The sequence below is a fragment of the Rhinoderma darwinii genome, chromosome 1, assembly GCF_050947455.1.
Source record: "Rhinoderma darwinii isolate aRhiDar2 chromosome 1, aRhiDar2.hap1, whole genome shotgun sequence".
Classification (NCBI taxonomy): domain Eukaryota; kingdom Metazoa; phylum Chordata; class Amphibia; order Anura; family Rhinodermatidae; genus Rhinoderma; species Rhinoderma darwinii.
The window spans coordinates 495,946,300-495,962,747 of NC_134687.1; the positions used below are offsets into that span (position 1 = coordinate 495,946,300).

A 16,448-nucleotide genomic window follows, 5' to 3' on the forward strand; every position below is an offset into this window, starting at 1 on the left:
ATTTGACATGGCTTGTGGGGTATAGTCTTCCAGCTAATGCTGAAAGGACTTGGTCATTTAATTAATTCAAGCTGATTGGTTAATTATTGGTGTTTTTAATAATTATTTATTCATTATATCTATTATTAATTATTTGTTACCATCAATAAACATCGCGGCCATTTTATCCAAAATTATTGTCTTGTGTATTTTATTTATTAATTTATTTCAATGAGTATTTGGGACTTGTGTTACCATGTCATCGGCAGTTTCTGAATCCAATCCCCTAATCTATTCAAGTCCATGTAAAGACAACAGCTTCCATTTTCTGCTGACCTAGTTTTCTTATTGGAATCCTTATTGTGTTTGTATCATAAGATAGCAATGTTCTATCTAGCGGCAGATTTGTGGTAAATCAATGTCTATATATACCAATATCTCCAGTGTTTCTTGTCCAAATTGTGTATGTCACAGGGGATATCCACCTGACCTTCCCTTCCAATGGGAACCATTATGTGTGGAAAAAGGTCACCTCCACAGTGCACAACATCATTGTGGGCAAACTCTGGATCGACCAGGTAATGTTATTGATCCTACATAGGTAAGGTTCAAAGAAAAATTGACTGTTGCTTCCCAAATTAGTTCATTGTCTTTGTAGTTGTAGGAACAGAAATACATTGTATACATCTGCGCTCGAATGTTCTGCTCCTGATCATCCCATGTACAGCACGTATACAGTATATATTGTGTTCATTCTGTTTATTATTGAAATTGGCATAAATGTAATAGGCGGATTTTCATAAAATATACAAGATAACTTGAAGGCACAGATTTCTTTAAAAATATGAAGTCAGATGATAGTATGACCATTAGTCTTTTGTACTGTAAACTCATGATTATTTTCGATAAGGGCTCATGCACACATCCGTATTACGGTATGTTCACACGGGCTTTGAAAAATCGGAAGCAGACGGGGCGTTATTCACGCGGCCGTTTTTCAAGATGCCCGTGAAAAAGAAGTGCATGTCACTTCTTGAGACGTTTTTGGAGCTGTTCTTCTTTGACTCTATAGAAAAACACCTCCAAAAACGGCCGTAAAAAACGCTGCGAAAAACGTGAGTTTGATTAAAAAACGGCTGAATATCAGGAGCTGTTTTCCCTTGAAAACTGCTCCGTATTTTCAGCCATATTTTGTTAGCAGTATGAACATACCCTTACAGTTCCGTTTTGTACGGAGCCATAATAAAGCCTCTATTGCCTTCGATTTAATTTGGAGTTTTTTTCTGTCGGACTCCGTATGTCTAGAGGTATGCTCCCTATAAGCAGGCCTGTATCTCTGTTCATACTAAGTCCGGCAGAGACTCTGTTTACTACCGTATTGCTTTAGTTCACAGCCATAATAGTCTCCAATTACTAGTTCATTAGGCTTTTAAAGCATCAATATATTCACAACACTTTATAGAAATGGTTATCCATCGCATCAGTTCTTTTATCCATTGTGGCTCACAATCTACTTGGGCACACCAAAGGAAATGATTCTGAGAGCCTACCCTCTATCTAAGTGAATTAACCTACAAAAAAAAAAGACCCTGGAAAATGTATTATTGAGAGCCTGAACCTACCGGGGGATCCTTTTGTGGGCCAGTCCAACCCTTTACATACACAAGTAATTGATTATGTGTTTGTACTTACAATATGAATATGTTTACTGGGTTACTAGGTCAAAGCTATATAAAATAATACATTTAATATACAGTAGATGACTTGGGCAATAGCAAGGCAATTGAAGAACAAGCAGAAATTATTCATTTATGGAATATAGCCTAGTCACTCAATCTGAAAATGACATCCATCGTTGCGCCATAAAACGTACAGCTGATTCTTGAATGTTTCCGTGTAGCTGCCACAACCAATTCTCTTGCAGGAAGCGACTGAGAGTTTAGACATGGACTTGATGACTCCCTTGATTTGAAATAGACCAGTGGTTTATCTCTCAGAATAAAGTTTTGTTTTTCTTTTTAAAATTTGATTCTGATGCAAGACTCTTACTAACTGTAACTTTCTCTCTCTGTTGTTCCTTATAGTCCGGAGAGATAGAGATTATGAATTATAAAACCAAGGACAAATGCCATCTGAAATTTACCCCATATAGCTACTTCTCAAGGGACATTGCAAGAAAGGTAGTTTATGTGTGCATGAATTTGTTGTAAAAAAAACCCCCCAAAAAACATTTTGTGACACATTTGCGCTATTTTATAGAATTTAATGACTGCCATGATATTGTGGTCTGGAAGTTGAACCCTTTTTAATATGCTCTATTCAGACATAGGGAATCATATGTAGGTGGTCCCGTTTTGGATATGCTGTGAGCAGGTGTAAATTTGCGAAAAAATCTGCACCATTTTCACCTATTTTCTTAATAAATGTGTCCTGAACGTCGTCTCCTTAGAGCGCACACCCACTTTTCTGGTCATTCTCTAAATTTGGCAATCGCCAAGAAACGTTGCATATTTTACCCCAGATTTGTCACATGTCAGCGTTTGCAACTCTTTAGGCAAAGTTTACACGAAAAACACGAGCCGTCCATTTCCCCTGCAGCAGCCGCTGGCTGGGCGAGGCTTTCCTGGCAAAATAAGCTATTTGTCAGGGATGTTGGGAACCGGACCTGCAACGCCACGGCAGCTCCAATATAAAAAGGAGTGGTCTGTGATGAAACAACCCCCTTAAATGTCTGCAACGGTGTTGCAGTTAGATAATGTTATATTAACTAATCCAGACAGTGGCGGCAGCAAAATACCCAAATTTATCAATGAGCTCCCAAGATGAATCTGAAACACATCTGTGTAGACAAGAAATTAAATTGTGCAGTTTAACCTGCAGTACAATAAAGATGTGGCCAAGTAATTCTTGCTTTCAGGTAGCAAAACTACAATGTAATATAATCCGAACAGTTTCTAATTTTAGGCTGCTGTACATTATAAGTTAATAGCTTATTTTATTAATGTGGAAATAAAATCATGGTGTGCAGTGAAAGCAACCACTGTTCTGCTCCATCTGTAAGCATGGACACAATGGTTCCATGCTGAGCGCTGCCTCCTGGATGAAAGAAGGTACATATATATATCTCAGCAGTCTCCTTTCTTGCTGAGCATGAAAAGTTCATGTTTTGTACAAGCCGGCTTCCTCTTGTAGCCAGGGGTGGGCTCCCATTTAACACATATATTCCTTTAGGAGATCATAATAAAGGTTGTTCTGGGAATACATTTACATATTTCTTAACACTAAGTGCATGTCTCATAGAATATTTACTGTAAAGTCTACCATGTCTCTGAAAGCTGTTAAAATGCTGACTTGTGCACATCAATAATATGTTCTTTTACTGACATCTGCAGTTTATTGGCTTTTTAGTATCCTCTGTTGATCTATTGACTGTACAAACTGGGATTGTTTTGGGCCATAAAAGTCAGCTAAACTCACTGATGATCTAATATGCATGGGGGCAGCCTACAATCCCATAAAGGCAGAGTGCATGGGAGGGTAAGATTAAGCATGTTGGATTTCAGCATACCCAATCCTTTGTTCCCCTTGAAGATCCTCCTCCTCTTCCTATTAAAATAAACATGTTGGCTCAGCCAAGCTAAGCTTGGATGTTTATGCGGTATGTAAAAAAAATAAAAAATTACTGCTATCTAATGTGTATGGTTGGCTAGCAGTGCTAGCTGTTCTTAATGCTACACCTATCTTGCTATTGCCATTGCTAGACTCTGAAAACACCTTGGGCACTAGTTAACGTGGGAGGAGGTGCTGTCAGGGGATGCAGCTTAGGGGAAGCCTAAACAAATGTTTCCCCATAAACATGTCTCACTTTAGCCAGACCTCAAATTAATTTGCCCATCGTATGTGTGTATAGCATACCTATAAATATAAATAATACCACTGTAACATGACTAATTATTACCACCATATACTGGACAGGTAAATACAGTACTCATTAGGTGCATTCAGAGAATATAAACAACTATTAAGTCCAATGACTCACAGGTGACGTCTTCTCTTAATGTAGTCGTTCACTTTCCCTATCTTTTGCATCTTGCCAAGACTGGCATGTAGGTTTCTACAGCTTTGACGCGCTTCTGAAGGGTTTCCTGCCCAGGCTCCTAGCTTTTACAACACAAACCTCCCAGGACAGCCACATATTTGCACCATGACAATCACAATGGCCCCATGACAATCACATTGCCCTAAATGCCCTCATGAAAGCCATTCTGTCCTCCTTGCCAGCTCTGTCACAATGTCCCATGCCAGCCGCACTGAAATCATTTTGGCACTGAGCAAAAGACTGGGGGCACAGGCCTAGCGACGCAACCGCTAAACACAATACAAGGATGAGCTGTTTCTGCGAGAGCTACTCTTACTTAGAGCATATAGACAGGGGTTGTTTTTATGAGACCACTCCTTAAAGGCAAAATGTTTGTGCTCCAGTCTATTTTCCCTGTATACACATGTACAAACATCTTTTCCTGTTTGCGTATTTTAAGATGATCTTCTTTTATGAACAGTGCTTGTGGAAAGTATTCAGTAATTCGCTAAAGGCCCATTAACACGCTATAACTATTGAAAAAGTGTATCCAAGTATTGTATAGACCTTTTTTAATCAGGACAATCCTCAAAGTCGACAAGGAGGAAACTCCTGCAAAGAGCGTCAGGTTGCCTAAGCAAAGATTCTGGTGAGAGCCTGTTCTAAGCAACAATGCTTATTGTTAATGTGATTCTCACAACGACCGGCATTTACATTTTCAGTTTGTGCCACAGATAATAATTTTTATAAAGGCACGATTGATGAAGATCATTCATAAACAATAGTTTTATCATTGATATTTTTCATTCACACTGGCCATTTATGGTTATAATCAGTCAGAAAGCAAATTGTGGTGGTGATGATGATTGGCCAGTGAAAAATGAAAAAATTAAGAGATGTTTTAGACATGTTTTGTGTAAGCGAAGAACTGCACATCCCAAAAACACCCCACAGGAATGGCTAACAACAACATGTCTATCCTGACGACAGGATCAGGACCTGATAGAGATTGGTGACTGTCAACCTGACAGAGTTTTAACAGTTCTAATAAAAAATTTTACAAAAATTGCAGTTTCCCAATAGGCAAAGCTGACAGAGACCTATTCACACAGACTCAAGGCTGTAACTTGTGCCAAAGGCATCTCTATTAAATATTGACTTAAAAGAGGAGAAAGGTTTAATGAATATTGATCACTTTGTGCATTTGTTTTTCACTTTGACATTCTTTATGCACTTATTAACAAATGTGAAGTGTTATATTGGGACACTACAATGATTCTCTAAAACCTATATTGAAAATCACTTTGCCAATCTCTTATAGGTCACTGGAGTTGTGACAGATGCGAATGGAAAAGCACATTATGTCCTATCTGGAACATGGGATGAAAAGATGGAATGTGCAAAGATTATGCAGAGTAGTCAAGGCAATGGAAGCGCTGAAGGAAAACAGAAGACTGTATACCAGACGCTCCCTCCAAAACTGCTCTGGAAAAAATATCCCCTACCGTAAGTCTCAACAACATATAGTATGAGGATCTCAAAACTGGAGGTTTGTTACATAATTCAGTGATAATAGGAGTTCAGATTTTTATGAAGTTCCTATAAGTAATCTCATTGAAGAACATTGCAGTCCGCCTCTTCCTAGTCTGAAAGGGCAGTACAATAAGGCCTTATTGACACGGCCGTGTTCGGTTCATGATATATTGATATATATTTCCCTGCCTCGCTGCGGGAACACTGTCACGTACTGAACATGTTTTCAGTATGGGACAGTATTCCCGGGGAGAGGCAAGGACACCTAGCGTCATACATAACTATGATGCTAGGAGCTCGGCTCCCTGAACTGTGTTGGGTCCGGGAAATGCGGCTGACATGCGGTCCATATATCACGGATCGAGCACGGCCGTGTGAATAACGCCTAACATTCAACCGGTTACTACTTCTGGGTGCAATGTCTTAATGCCTTTGTTCAATGTCTGTTCAATATTCCCTCCTCATAGGGCCAAATTCTTATTGCTCAATCGCTACATCCAGCCTTGTGTAGACACTAAAGGCCCATTTACACAAGCCAATAATCGGCTGAACGAGCGTTCTTATAATTATTGGCCCATGTAAACAAGGCAGCATTCAGCTGACAACTGAGCAAACACTCATTAGTTGGCTGAACACATCTGTTGTGCAGCCTATAAAATAAACGTTGTCAGCAGCACATTTTCCCATATAAACAGGGGATGTGCTGCCGACAATGATGCAAAATGTTGGGGACCAAGCGATCCTATTAACGATCGTTTGTTCCCATACAGAAGGCATCGGCCAATGTAAACGGGCCTGTTAAGGAGTGCTATACAACTTGTTATATTGTCACTTGGCGCTTGTTATATACAGGAATCTGCTCGTGTAAACCATCCTTTGTAAGGGTAGTCTCAACTGTAAAGCTGTTACAGTAATAGGTTGATCTCCAAGGGTCCGGCTACATATATAGAAGCTGTAGGAGGCCATTTAGGTGGCGGCCGCTGCCTTTGTAATGCTATATTACACTGTGCCCACTCAAATCAATGGTCAACCATGAAATATATGGTTGCGCCGAACCTGCCAAAGCGTGAGCCGGCTTTTGTTCACTTGGGATAAAAATGTTCATAAAGGAAAACTTGGCGCATCATGGTCTTGTTTTAGCAGTTAAGTTGGTGATATGATATGCACTGTCCTGTTCGTAACTGTATGTGTGTGTTTCAGCGACATTGCCTTGGCTATCGCGCTAGTTACATACAGATGTAGCCGTTTTTACCTTGACTTTTAACGCATTCAATTAACAATGACTAGATCTCTTATCTTAAATTTTTCAATTACTTTTCAATAGGTTTTGTTGTGTGATATGACGCTGCAGCAAGTAATCAGAATCAAGTTAAAGATGGCTACATCTGTACTTCTTCACTGTTTTACTTGAAATGTGCTTTCTCTTTCCTATTATAAAGTTTGTTATTTAAGTTGCCCTATGTAAAAGAAACATGCATTATTTATTTCTGCTACATTAGGTTAAATCAGTATTTTTCTGATTCTACACATGAATTGACTGACCTGCATGCAGAGAGATTTCATTAACCTTTGATGGCAGAAAAGGGTTTTTTTCTACATTCGCAATAAACTTTGATGGCAATTGTAGAGCAATTTACATTTGTAAAAAAATCCACATCTAACTCACAACAAAAGTCGCTTACAAAAGTGTTAAACATATGCCCACCACACTGCCAATGCCAGTTTCTAAGGCTCTGTTCACACTTTCTTACGTTGCCCATAGACGCACATTGTAAGAAAACAGAACTTTTTTGTATTAAAATCCTAGCTGGTAACACATTTTAATACAGTGAAAAAAAATGTACGTCAATGCATCTACCTAAACGTATGCAATGCTTTTGGCATATGACGGGTCAATGAAAGTCTATAGATGAGTTCTGCATATGCGCAAGGAGCATTCCTGGTGCATAAGCTAAATGCATAGTAAAAATGTGAACATAGCCTTATATGTTTGTAAAATTTTACAGGGTAGAGCATGCATTACTAGAAAAAGGTTGCGGAGATGGTCTGGACATCACAGCATTCTATAAACAAGTCATAGATCATTTGCTGCACAAAATCTCTTTTCTCATTTGAAGCAGATGTAATAATGAATGTCAATTAATGTCATTTAGGAATAATATATTGTAATTTATTTACAATTCCTTTAATCTGGCATCAATTAGACCTGGTAAATCCCAGGAATTATGAACATCAAGTTCTAAATGTCTTCTTATATTTTGATGGGCCAATTCAATTTTGTTACTTTTTTACAGCGAGAATGCAGAAAATATGTACTTTTTCTCTGAAGTTGCACTTACACTAAATGAACCTGATGATAGCAGTGCCCCCACCGATAGCCGGCATCGGCCAGACCAGCGATTAATGGAGACTGGCAAGTGGGATGAAGCAAACGTGGAGAAGCAACGACTAGAGGAGAAACAGAGAGCTGTTCGGAGGAGGAGAGAGGCAGAGGCTGTTGAGGCTTTAGAAGAAGGTATACAAGTCATGACTATGTCGACGTGAAGAACTCTTCCACTAAAAAATTTTTAGCGACCCTGAGACCAATTATATTAGAACATCTGAATGCTGTTGTATTAAAGCTGAACAAGTTGGTGTAATTATACCCCCTGAATTGGCCAACAACTCCTTACAAACAGTATGTCAAGTGACCCATTTTATGAATGAAGGGGGCACAAACTTTGTCCAGGTCCCATATTCACACTTTGGGAGACTACATAGTAAACAAAATTCCACCATTATTAGGGTAATTCATGAATGTAATACATTAAATAAGTAACTTGGTGGCAAGCACACATGTACACAGCTCAATATATAGTGATTCTCTTGGACTTTTACAGGGTGTCTACTGTATATGCAATGTCTACTGTATATGCAATGTTCAGTGGTATATTCACTGATTCTAAGTGGTAATCCTTATTGGCTACTCATACACAAATATGCTTACTTGCTTACTTTACCCATGATGGTTATGGTTACACAAAAATATTTTGATATACAACTGGATTTGCTCCCCGTATACCAGTCTTTGTTTCATGTTGTATTCCATTTATGTTTACATTTTCTTTGCAGGTAATGACTATGAAGGATATCAGCCATTGTGGTTTGAGAGGAAGGTCAATCCATACACCAATGAGCTCATGTGTGTTTATAAAGGAGGATACTGGGAGTGCAAGGAAAAGCAGGACTGGTCTAAATGTCCTAATATTTTCTGACAGAGCCTGGGACAACAAAAGCTTACAGATCTCTCCACCCTCATGGAGAGGGCCGCGGAGACCAGGCTAAGACTCTTCAACGCTCAGGAACAGGAGGCAAGGGCCATCTCCCAATGTGAACAAAGCAGAAATACAAACCAAATCACATGCCAAAATAACCACATCTGAGCGGGAAAATCAAAGGGGGAGCATATTTTCTAAAGATTTTTGTTTTACAACATTGGAATTTATTTTTTATCAACTAATACGAGTTGGGAAATAAGAATATTTATTTTATTGCTGTTTATTTTAGCATTTACTATATATACACAGGTACATATATATATATATATATATATATATATATATATGTATATGTGTAATTCAACTTTATTCAATAAGGGTTTTCCTCTAGTTCTGAAGTCAATCTTTCACTAGTACAATCTATGTCTTTGAGTAAAGCTTAGGAAATGAAGGTACTCTTAGCTGTATTATTTATTTATGTACTTTAGATGCATATGTATATTCTTGTTAACAAATTATAATATGCTTTTAACTATGGTCTGGGAGGAAATCACAAAATTCTGATGACAGCGGCCATTTGTACAGATCTTGAAAAATTTGTACACTAAATAATGGGTCCGGTATCCAGTTACAAAAAAGATCACTGTGTAATAACATCAGTTTATTTTTTTAATTGACACTTTGACACTTTTCTAAAGATCCTGGCAATTTTTTACTAGGTGGTTCTGTTTATGTTCGAAGTAGAACTGGGTGAAATGGTGCCCCACAGGACAGCACAGCCTTGTAAGCCTGGGCCATTGCAGGGGTTACATGGGAGTTTTACAATTTTGCAGAGGGCAGAGAGGGTATAAAATAATAAATTGAAAATCACAAACCCTTTGAAATGCCCCGCCTGCTCCAGCGCTGACCCACCTGTTCAGCGTGGGTCCTGTCCCGGAAGCTCCGGCTGTGGTCTTGTGGTGTTCATCGGTCACAGGCCGCTGAAGCCAATCGCTAGCCTCAGCAGTGATTCTGCCATGAAAGACTCTTGACAGCTGAGGCCAGCGATTGGCTGCAGCTGCACATGATCGATGAACGGCACGTGACCGCAGCTGGAGCTTCGGGGACCGGAGCGTGGCGCGCGAGCGGGTGTTTTTTTTTAAAGAGTGAGTACCCGTTAATTCATTATTTAATACTCTCTCCTTCGCTCCTGCAAACATTTTTTTTAACTCCTGGATAACACTTGGTTATTAAAAGACTTCATTACCTTGCACGGTTTTATCTCAAGGCATTGTTACAACTGCTTTACTTATTTTTCTTTATTTGGTAGTGGTAGGGATATATGAGCCTCATTTATCAAAACTGTCTAACAGTAAAACTGTCCTTGCTGCCCATAGCAACCAATCAAAGCTTAGCTTTCATTTTTCCAGAGCAATTAAAAAAATTGAAGCTGAACTCTAATTGGTTCCTATGGGTAACAAGGACAGTTTTACTGTTCGACAGACAGTTTGGAGGCACATTGCCATAATACGGATCATCCTGTAGGAATCCATAATACGTCAGGCTGCTATGGAGGCACATACGTTTTTTTCTCATGGATTTATATGGGATCAGTGACAAAACAAAATAGCGGCATGCGCCAACTTATTCCATATTATGCAGCTATTCTCCCCTAGAAACATTAGGCCTTATTTATCCCCCCAAAAATGGGTAAAAACTTGCCTTGTTGATCATAGCAACCAATCACACTTCTGCTTTTATTTTTCAGAGCAGCTTAAGAAATGAAAGGTGAGTTCTGATTGGTTGATCAGTTTTCTCATTAGACAGTTTAATAAATAATGCCCAGAGTCTCTAGAAGAGTATACGATGCCTCCATACAACGGTACACAGAGTTCTTACAACTCTGTAATACGGACTCATAGGGACTTTGTGTCATCGTAAAGGTCCGTGCACAGCTTTGCCATGTGCATAAGCCCTTATTCCAGGATTAGTCCCATAAGGGGTGCTATTGTAAGAAATATGGCCAGCACTCAAGACACAGTATAACAGTCTTATCTGTGCTCTTACTACTTTACCTGTGTACCCGTAAGGTTTATTAAAACTGATAGAAAATTAAGTACATTTTATTTTTTTAATTAATATTTGATAGAAGACCCCGTGGACCACTGATTTGACAATGACTATTGGTTAGCATGCATTCGAATTTAGCAACATACTAAAGTTTAACTACAAAAGACCACTAGACACACTCTCAATGATTTGGTAGCACGAGAATAACTTGTCTATTAGAATATTCCAGTGGTCAAGCTCATGGACCCCCCTTCTGTCCCGATGGCTTCTACTAACATGTCACATGCGATTTTAAGGTTGACTTCCCCTTTTACATTTTTTTTAAACTGGGAATTCTTGGACAGTTGTTGAATACTATGATTGTCGAGAGCAATTTTTTTTACAATTTTGTAAGTCAATAGATTATTATTGATCAGAATCACTCTGAACGGGTGGGCTGGGATTTGTGGGCGTAAGGCTAGGTTCCCACTGATCAGATACGCTGTGTGAAAGTATGCAGCGTATTCGTGTTACAACCTGCAGGGCATTCCGCCCGAAAAAACAACAGAAAATTGTGGTGCAGATTTTCGGGTGTTATCTCCGCTATGGAGTTCTCTGTGCAGTCTGGCCTCCTGGGATGACGTCACATGGGATGAAATGTCAACCCAGGAGGCCGGCTTGGACAGAGAACAGAGGAATGTCTCTCTATGACAATGCCCAGGAGGTATTATGTTTTGTGTTAATTTTAAACAAAAAATGTACTTTTATTGGGGTCTTATAATGGGCAGTCATTCCAAAACTGAGTAAAAAAAAGACAGATCTACACGAGACTGATGCCAGATGTATAACAAAGCAGCACATTAAGGCTGGATTCCCACGTATTGTAAATGCTGCAGAATTTCTGTAACGGAATTCTGTACGGAAATTCCGCAACATTTACATTAGCAGTAAAGTAATTGAAGAAATCTCATGCACACGCTGCAGAAAAAATCTGCAGCGAAACCGTTCATAAATTGACCTGTGGTGCAGATTCTAAATCAGCAGCACGTCAATTTATGCTGCGTATTCGTTGCTCCTGTGTTGCAGGCTTTTCCCATTAAATTCAAAGGGGATGTAAAACCTGCAACATCTGTGGGGGTCCGACACCCGGAGCCCGCACCATTAAGCAACTCTGCTGCCTCCGGGCACCGGACATCCATGCCGGACGCAGATAGCTCAGTCATGGAATAGCGGCCGAGCAAGTGAATAGGAGCAGGCTGTAGTTTGGCAGCACGGCCGCTATGCAATGTGCGGAGCCAATTGCCTCCGCCTCCATAAATTGCATAATGTGCCATAACATCCGGTGCCCACAGGCCACCGGAGTAGCTTATACTTACCCGTGGCCGTTGTTATAGCGATGCGTTGCACTGTACTGAATGCAGGCTGGACTCCTGGGATGATGTTTTATCCCATGTGACTCCTGCAGCCAATCACAGGCTGCAGCGGTCACATGGGCTGCAGCGTCCTCCCAGCCAACATTATGCCTGAAGACCTGCACCACAATTTGGTGTGTTTTTTTTAAGGCGGAATGCCCTACGGGTTCTTGATTGTATCCGACCCCTGGGAGCCAGGCCTAAATCCCACTATAAAACGCTGGACGTGCCACCTATGCGTTTCACTTACCAACCAGAACGAATGTCATGACATGTCACGTTAAGATTTAATGTCAAATTATTTTAAATAATACAGTCTAAAAGCAGAGCTTGTATTAGTAGGCTTGAGATTTTAAAAGAATAAACCATTTTTATATCAAGTATCTAAAAAGAATTAATCAGCCTTTTTATACAGACATCATGGTGAGATAGCTACAGTGACTATTGATAGTAGCGTTCGGTTTTTATGTGTTAACTACTCTTTAACTATCTGGAAATCATGGGACTATAATCGACCCCATATAGTGTGTAAAGACTAGAGTAGTTTTAGACATTTCACACTTCCTAATATTATTGAAGCTGTATTTTTTCTATATCTATATAACTGTGTAAGGATCGGTGAACATGTATATAAAATCAGGACTATACCAGGGGACTCTTGCATATAACTAGTGCCACATGATATGGTGACGTAAGTTAACAGGTTTAGGATCTGTGGCGCACCTTATTTTAACATAGAGCCATAAATGGCAGGACATCTAGGAGTAGGAGCTAAATTAATGAATGGGCAGAACTTACTACTTGATAGCTGGTAAATATTACATATTGAGGGTCTTCCGACTAACAGATTACATCTCTAAAGCTGGCCATAGACATTATTTTTTTTTTTTGTCAATCCCATTAATTCCATCTGGAAACGCTGACAAGCTATGGGCCTGGTAAGCTCTGACATCTGTAATTGGAAGTTAACAAGGTTTCCCACAGGTTGAATTTTAACCTGTTGGTTCTTTGTTTCCACTGGAGATTAAGCTGTGCTAAAGGAGTCTGACAGCTGCTTATCCTTCTCTCCTGTTACGTGGAAGCGAGTCGGGTGTGCTATATGTTGGCCAAACGATCATTCAACTGACAGCTATGTGATGTCTATGGCCAGCTCAAGGCTGTGTTCACATATCTCTTTTCTAAGACTTTATTCTTGTAGAGAACCATAATATGGCACCCCTCGAAGTGTATGGGGGACATACTGTACCTTCTATGTCACCATAATTAATGCTGGGATTTTTTTTGTCAGATTTATATGGATTTCGAAAGAAAAAATGTGGTATATTCCATTGGCTTCCGCATTATGGGGCTATTTTACCCGAGAATAGATCTGTACACGCCCTGTCGTGTCCATGAGGCCTAAATGTTGTTTTCACTTTTTTTTTATTGCACAGTGGAAGAGCTTAAAGTGGAGGAAGGTAACACCTCCTAACAGACAGTTTTAGGGTAAGGCCACACGGTGCGGTCACGGTGCATTTATGTTGCGTTTTTAAACCGCAGCAAGTCATTTTTCAATAGAAGTCACTGGTAAAATGTGTGTTATGGACAGACTGCTGCCATTATATTACAATGTGTTTTTTGTGCAGTTAACTGCATCTTCATAATGTCTGACTGCATGCAGTTAATGACCGCGCGGCCAAAGTTGTTGCCGAACTGCTTGGGTTTTTGCTAACAGTTCTGCCATGCATTGTAATGAACAATATACAGGGAGCACCTAACAAACTTCAACACGGGTGAGAACTATGTCCATCAATTATTTCCTTTAAAAACGCAACGGAACTGCTGCATTACAGAGACAAAAAACACATGCAGCTGACCGCATGCAGTTTTCAAACGCAACAAAACCGCGTCAACGACGCACAGTGTGGCCTTACCCTTATCCTTTCATCCACTTTAACATTAGTTCATGCTTAAAAAAAACTAAGTTATATGCCATGTGTGATACTGGGCAAATCCTGAGTTTGGTTTCTAAAGGCTTGTTTACATGGGCACATTTCTGCCCATAACCAGCCAACAATATAAGTCGATCAGCGCTCGTTAACAGGCTCTTTTACACAGGCTAATGGTTTCTGTATGGGGATGAATGAGCATTAATGCGATTGTTCAGCCCTTATCAGTTTGCATCATTGTTGGTAGCACATTCTATGTTTATACGGGAAGATATGGTGCGGGCAATGAGGATTTTATAGCCTGAATAAATGATGTGATCAGCCGACGAAGAAGCGTTTGCTTATTTGTCAGCTGATTGCTGCCCTGTTTACACAGGCAATAATCGGAAAAAAGCGTTCAAAAAATGCTCGTTTTGCCGATTATTGGCCCATGTAAATAGGCTTTTAAATGAATAAACCTGTGGACTGAAATGCGTGAGAAATCCAAAGAGCTTCCTTACTCTGGTGGAAATGACCATTGTTAAAATGTGTTCAGTCCAATCTATGACTTCAGGTCTGATTATTATACAGTAAGTTGCCATCTGTATTTGGCATGTCAGAAGGATCTGGATGAATCTCCGACAGGACAGGATTATCCCATTTTCCAGTTCCTCAATTAGCAGGCATGTTTTTATTGATTCAGGAAATGTGACTGTTGTAGGGGAAGGCCGGTTTCATGGCCTCTCTAATATGTATGTACTCTCTAATTATGGTGAGGTTTTCTTGTTATACACAGTGGTGTTTATATAGGATATTGCTGTGATCATTTTATAGTGCCTGAATCCGCTGCCTATAAACATCATGCAAAGCCTTTCAATCATATCTCTGTCACAATAGTAAGATTATTGCAGGTAGTTAAAAACGTATAATATTAAATGGTGCAGCCAGATATTTATCAGCCAGCAGCTCCATCATACTCTAGTCCATTAATGCAATATAAGAAAGGAAAAAGTACATGTAGAATCAAGGTACAAGATCACAGAAATAACATCTCCAATTGTATCACCTATAAGAAAAAACAAAAGATTGTTATATCCTGAAACAAAATGATCTTAGGGTGTAGCAGTTCATATTTATAACTCAATAGTGTACAATGTCTGGTCCCATCCTGGTGAAGTCTCAATGACAAGATGGGATGGAAGACGGGGGCAGAATAACCAAAGGTTGAATGTACATGAACTGGTTAATGATGGAGACTGTGAACTAAAGGACTGTATTGTCACGAACACGGTGGCTGTATTGAAATGTGAATAAAGGAGAAAAGCTGTGAAGCTTAACTGCTGTGTTTTCCTGCATACGGGAATTTGTTTCACGTCTCTGACGCGGAGCTGTGGAATTTTGGACATTTGGAAAGACTGTAATAAAAGCACAACCTGTTTTATGGATTAGAGACAAACACACAAAACCATCAATAAATAATACGATCAGATCTTGTTGTCATGCTTCAATCACAGTGTAAATTTAATGAGGAATCAAGTCAGTCGTTCATACTGAAATACGAGTATTATTTCATCTAGACCAGGGGTGGACTGAGAGGGATCGGGCCTCTTTGTAATAAAGGTAATGGGCTTCTTACCAACAAATATGATACATTTGATGTGTGTAATAAAATGCATTTGAGGAGCACTCATCAGACCGTACACTTGTTTCACATGTCGCAGTCAAAAATTATTATTTTTTGGCACAATCGCACCGAAAAAATCTAATTTTGACTGCAACATATGAACCCAGCCAAAGGCAAGCTCTATATGACCAAAGGGTCCCCTCTGGCAATAATGCTCCTGATATAAACATACCAATGATCTTTAATGGAACTGCTATTTTTAAATTAATAATAACATGCAGTGATCTGGGGGGGATTTAAAATTTTTTGAGACCTTATGTTTCAGGAGATACAGGCTGTTTCACAAAAACAATCGACTGAAAGATGTTTTAAAGTTGTGCAATTTATTTTGATGGCCTATCCTTAGGATAGGTCATCAATATCAGATAAGTGGGGGTCCGACTCCTGGCACCCCCATCTATCAGCTCACTGATGGGGCTGCGTTGTTCATTGCCGTGGCCACTTCAGTGTTTACCGGGCACAGTACCGTACACTTCTGTAGTGACTGTGCCTGGGATTGCAGTTCAGTCCCATTCACTTGAATAAGCGCGGAACTGCAATCCCAGGCACAGCCACTCGGGATGTATATGG

At 39.7% G+C, this 16,448-nt stretch overlaps 1 protein-coding gene across 1 annotated transcript in view; it reads left to right on the forward strand.

Moving 5' to 3' along the window:
• The window catches only part of OSBP2 (oxysterol binding protein 2), a 385,374-nt gene extending 369,200 nt beyond the window's left edge, over positions 1-16,174 (forward strand). The window contains exons 10-14 of the mRNA XM_075835587.1: positions 454-557; positions 2,064-2,159; positions 5,379-5,563; positions 7,885-8,105; positions 8,702-16,174. Coding sequence (XP_075691702.1) covers positions 454-557; positions 2,064-2,159; positions 5,379-5,563; positions 7,885-8,105; positions 8,702-8,844 — 749 coding nt within the window. The 3' untranslated portion in view covers positions 8,845-16,174. The remainder of the gene's footprint in view (positions 1-453; positions 558-2,063; positions 2,160-5,378; positions 5,564-7,884; positions 8,106-8,701) is intronic.
• The last annotated feature ends 274 nt before the right edge of the window (positions 16,175-16,448 follow it).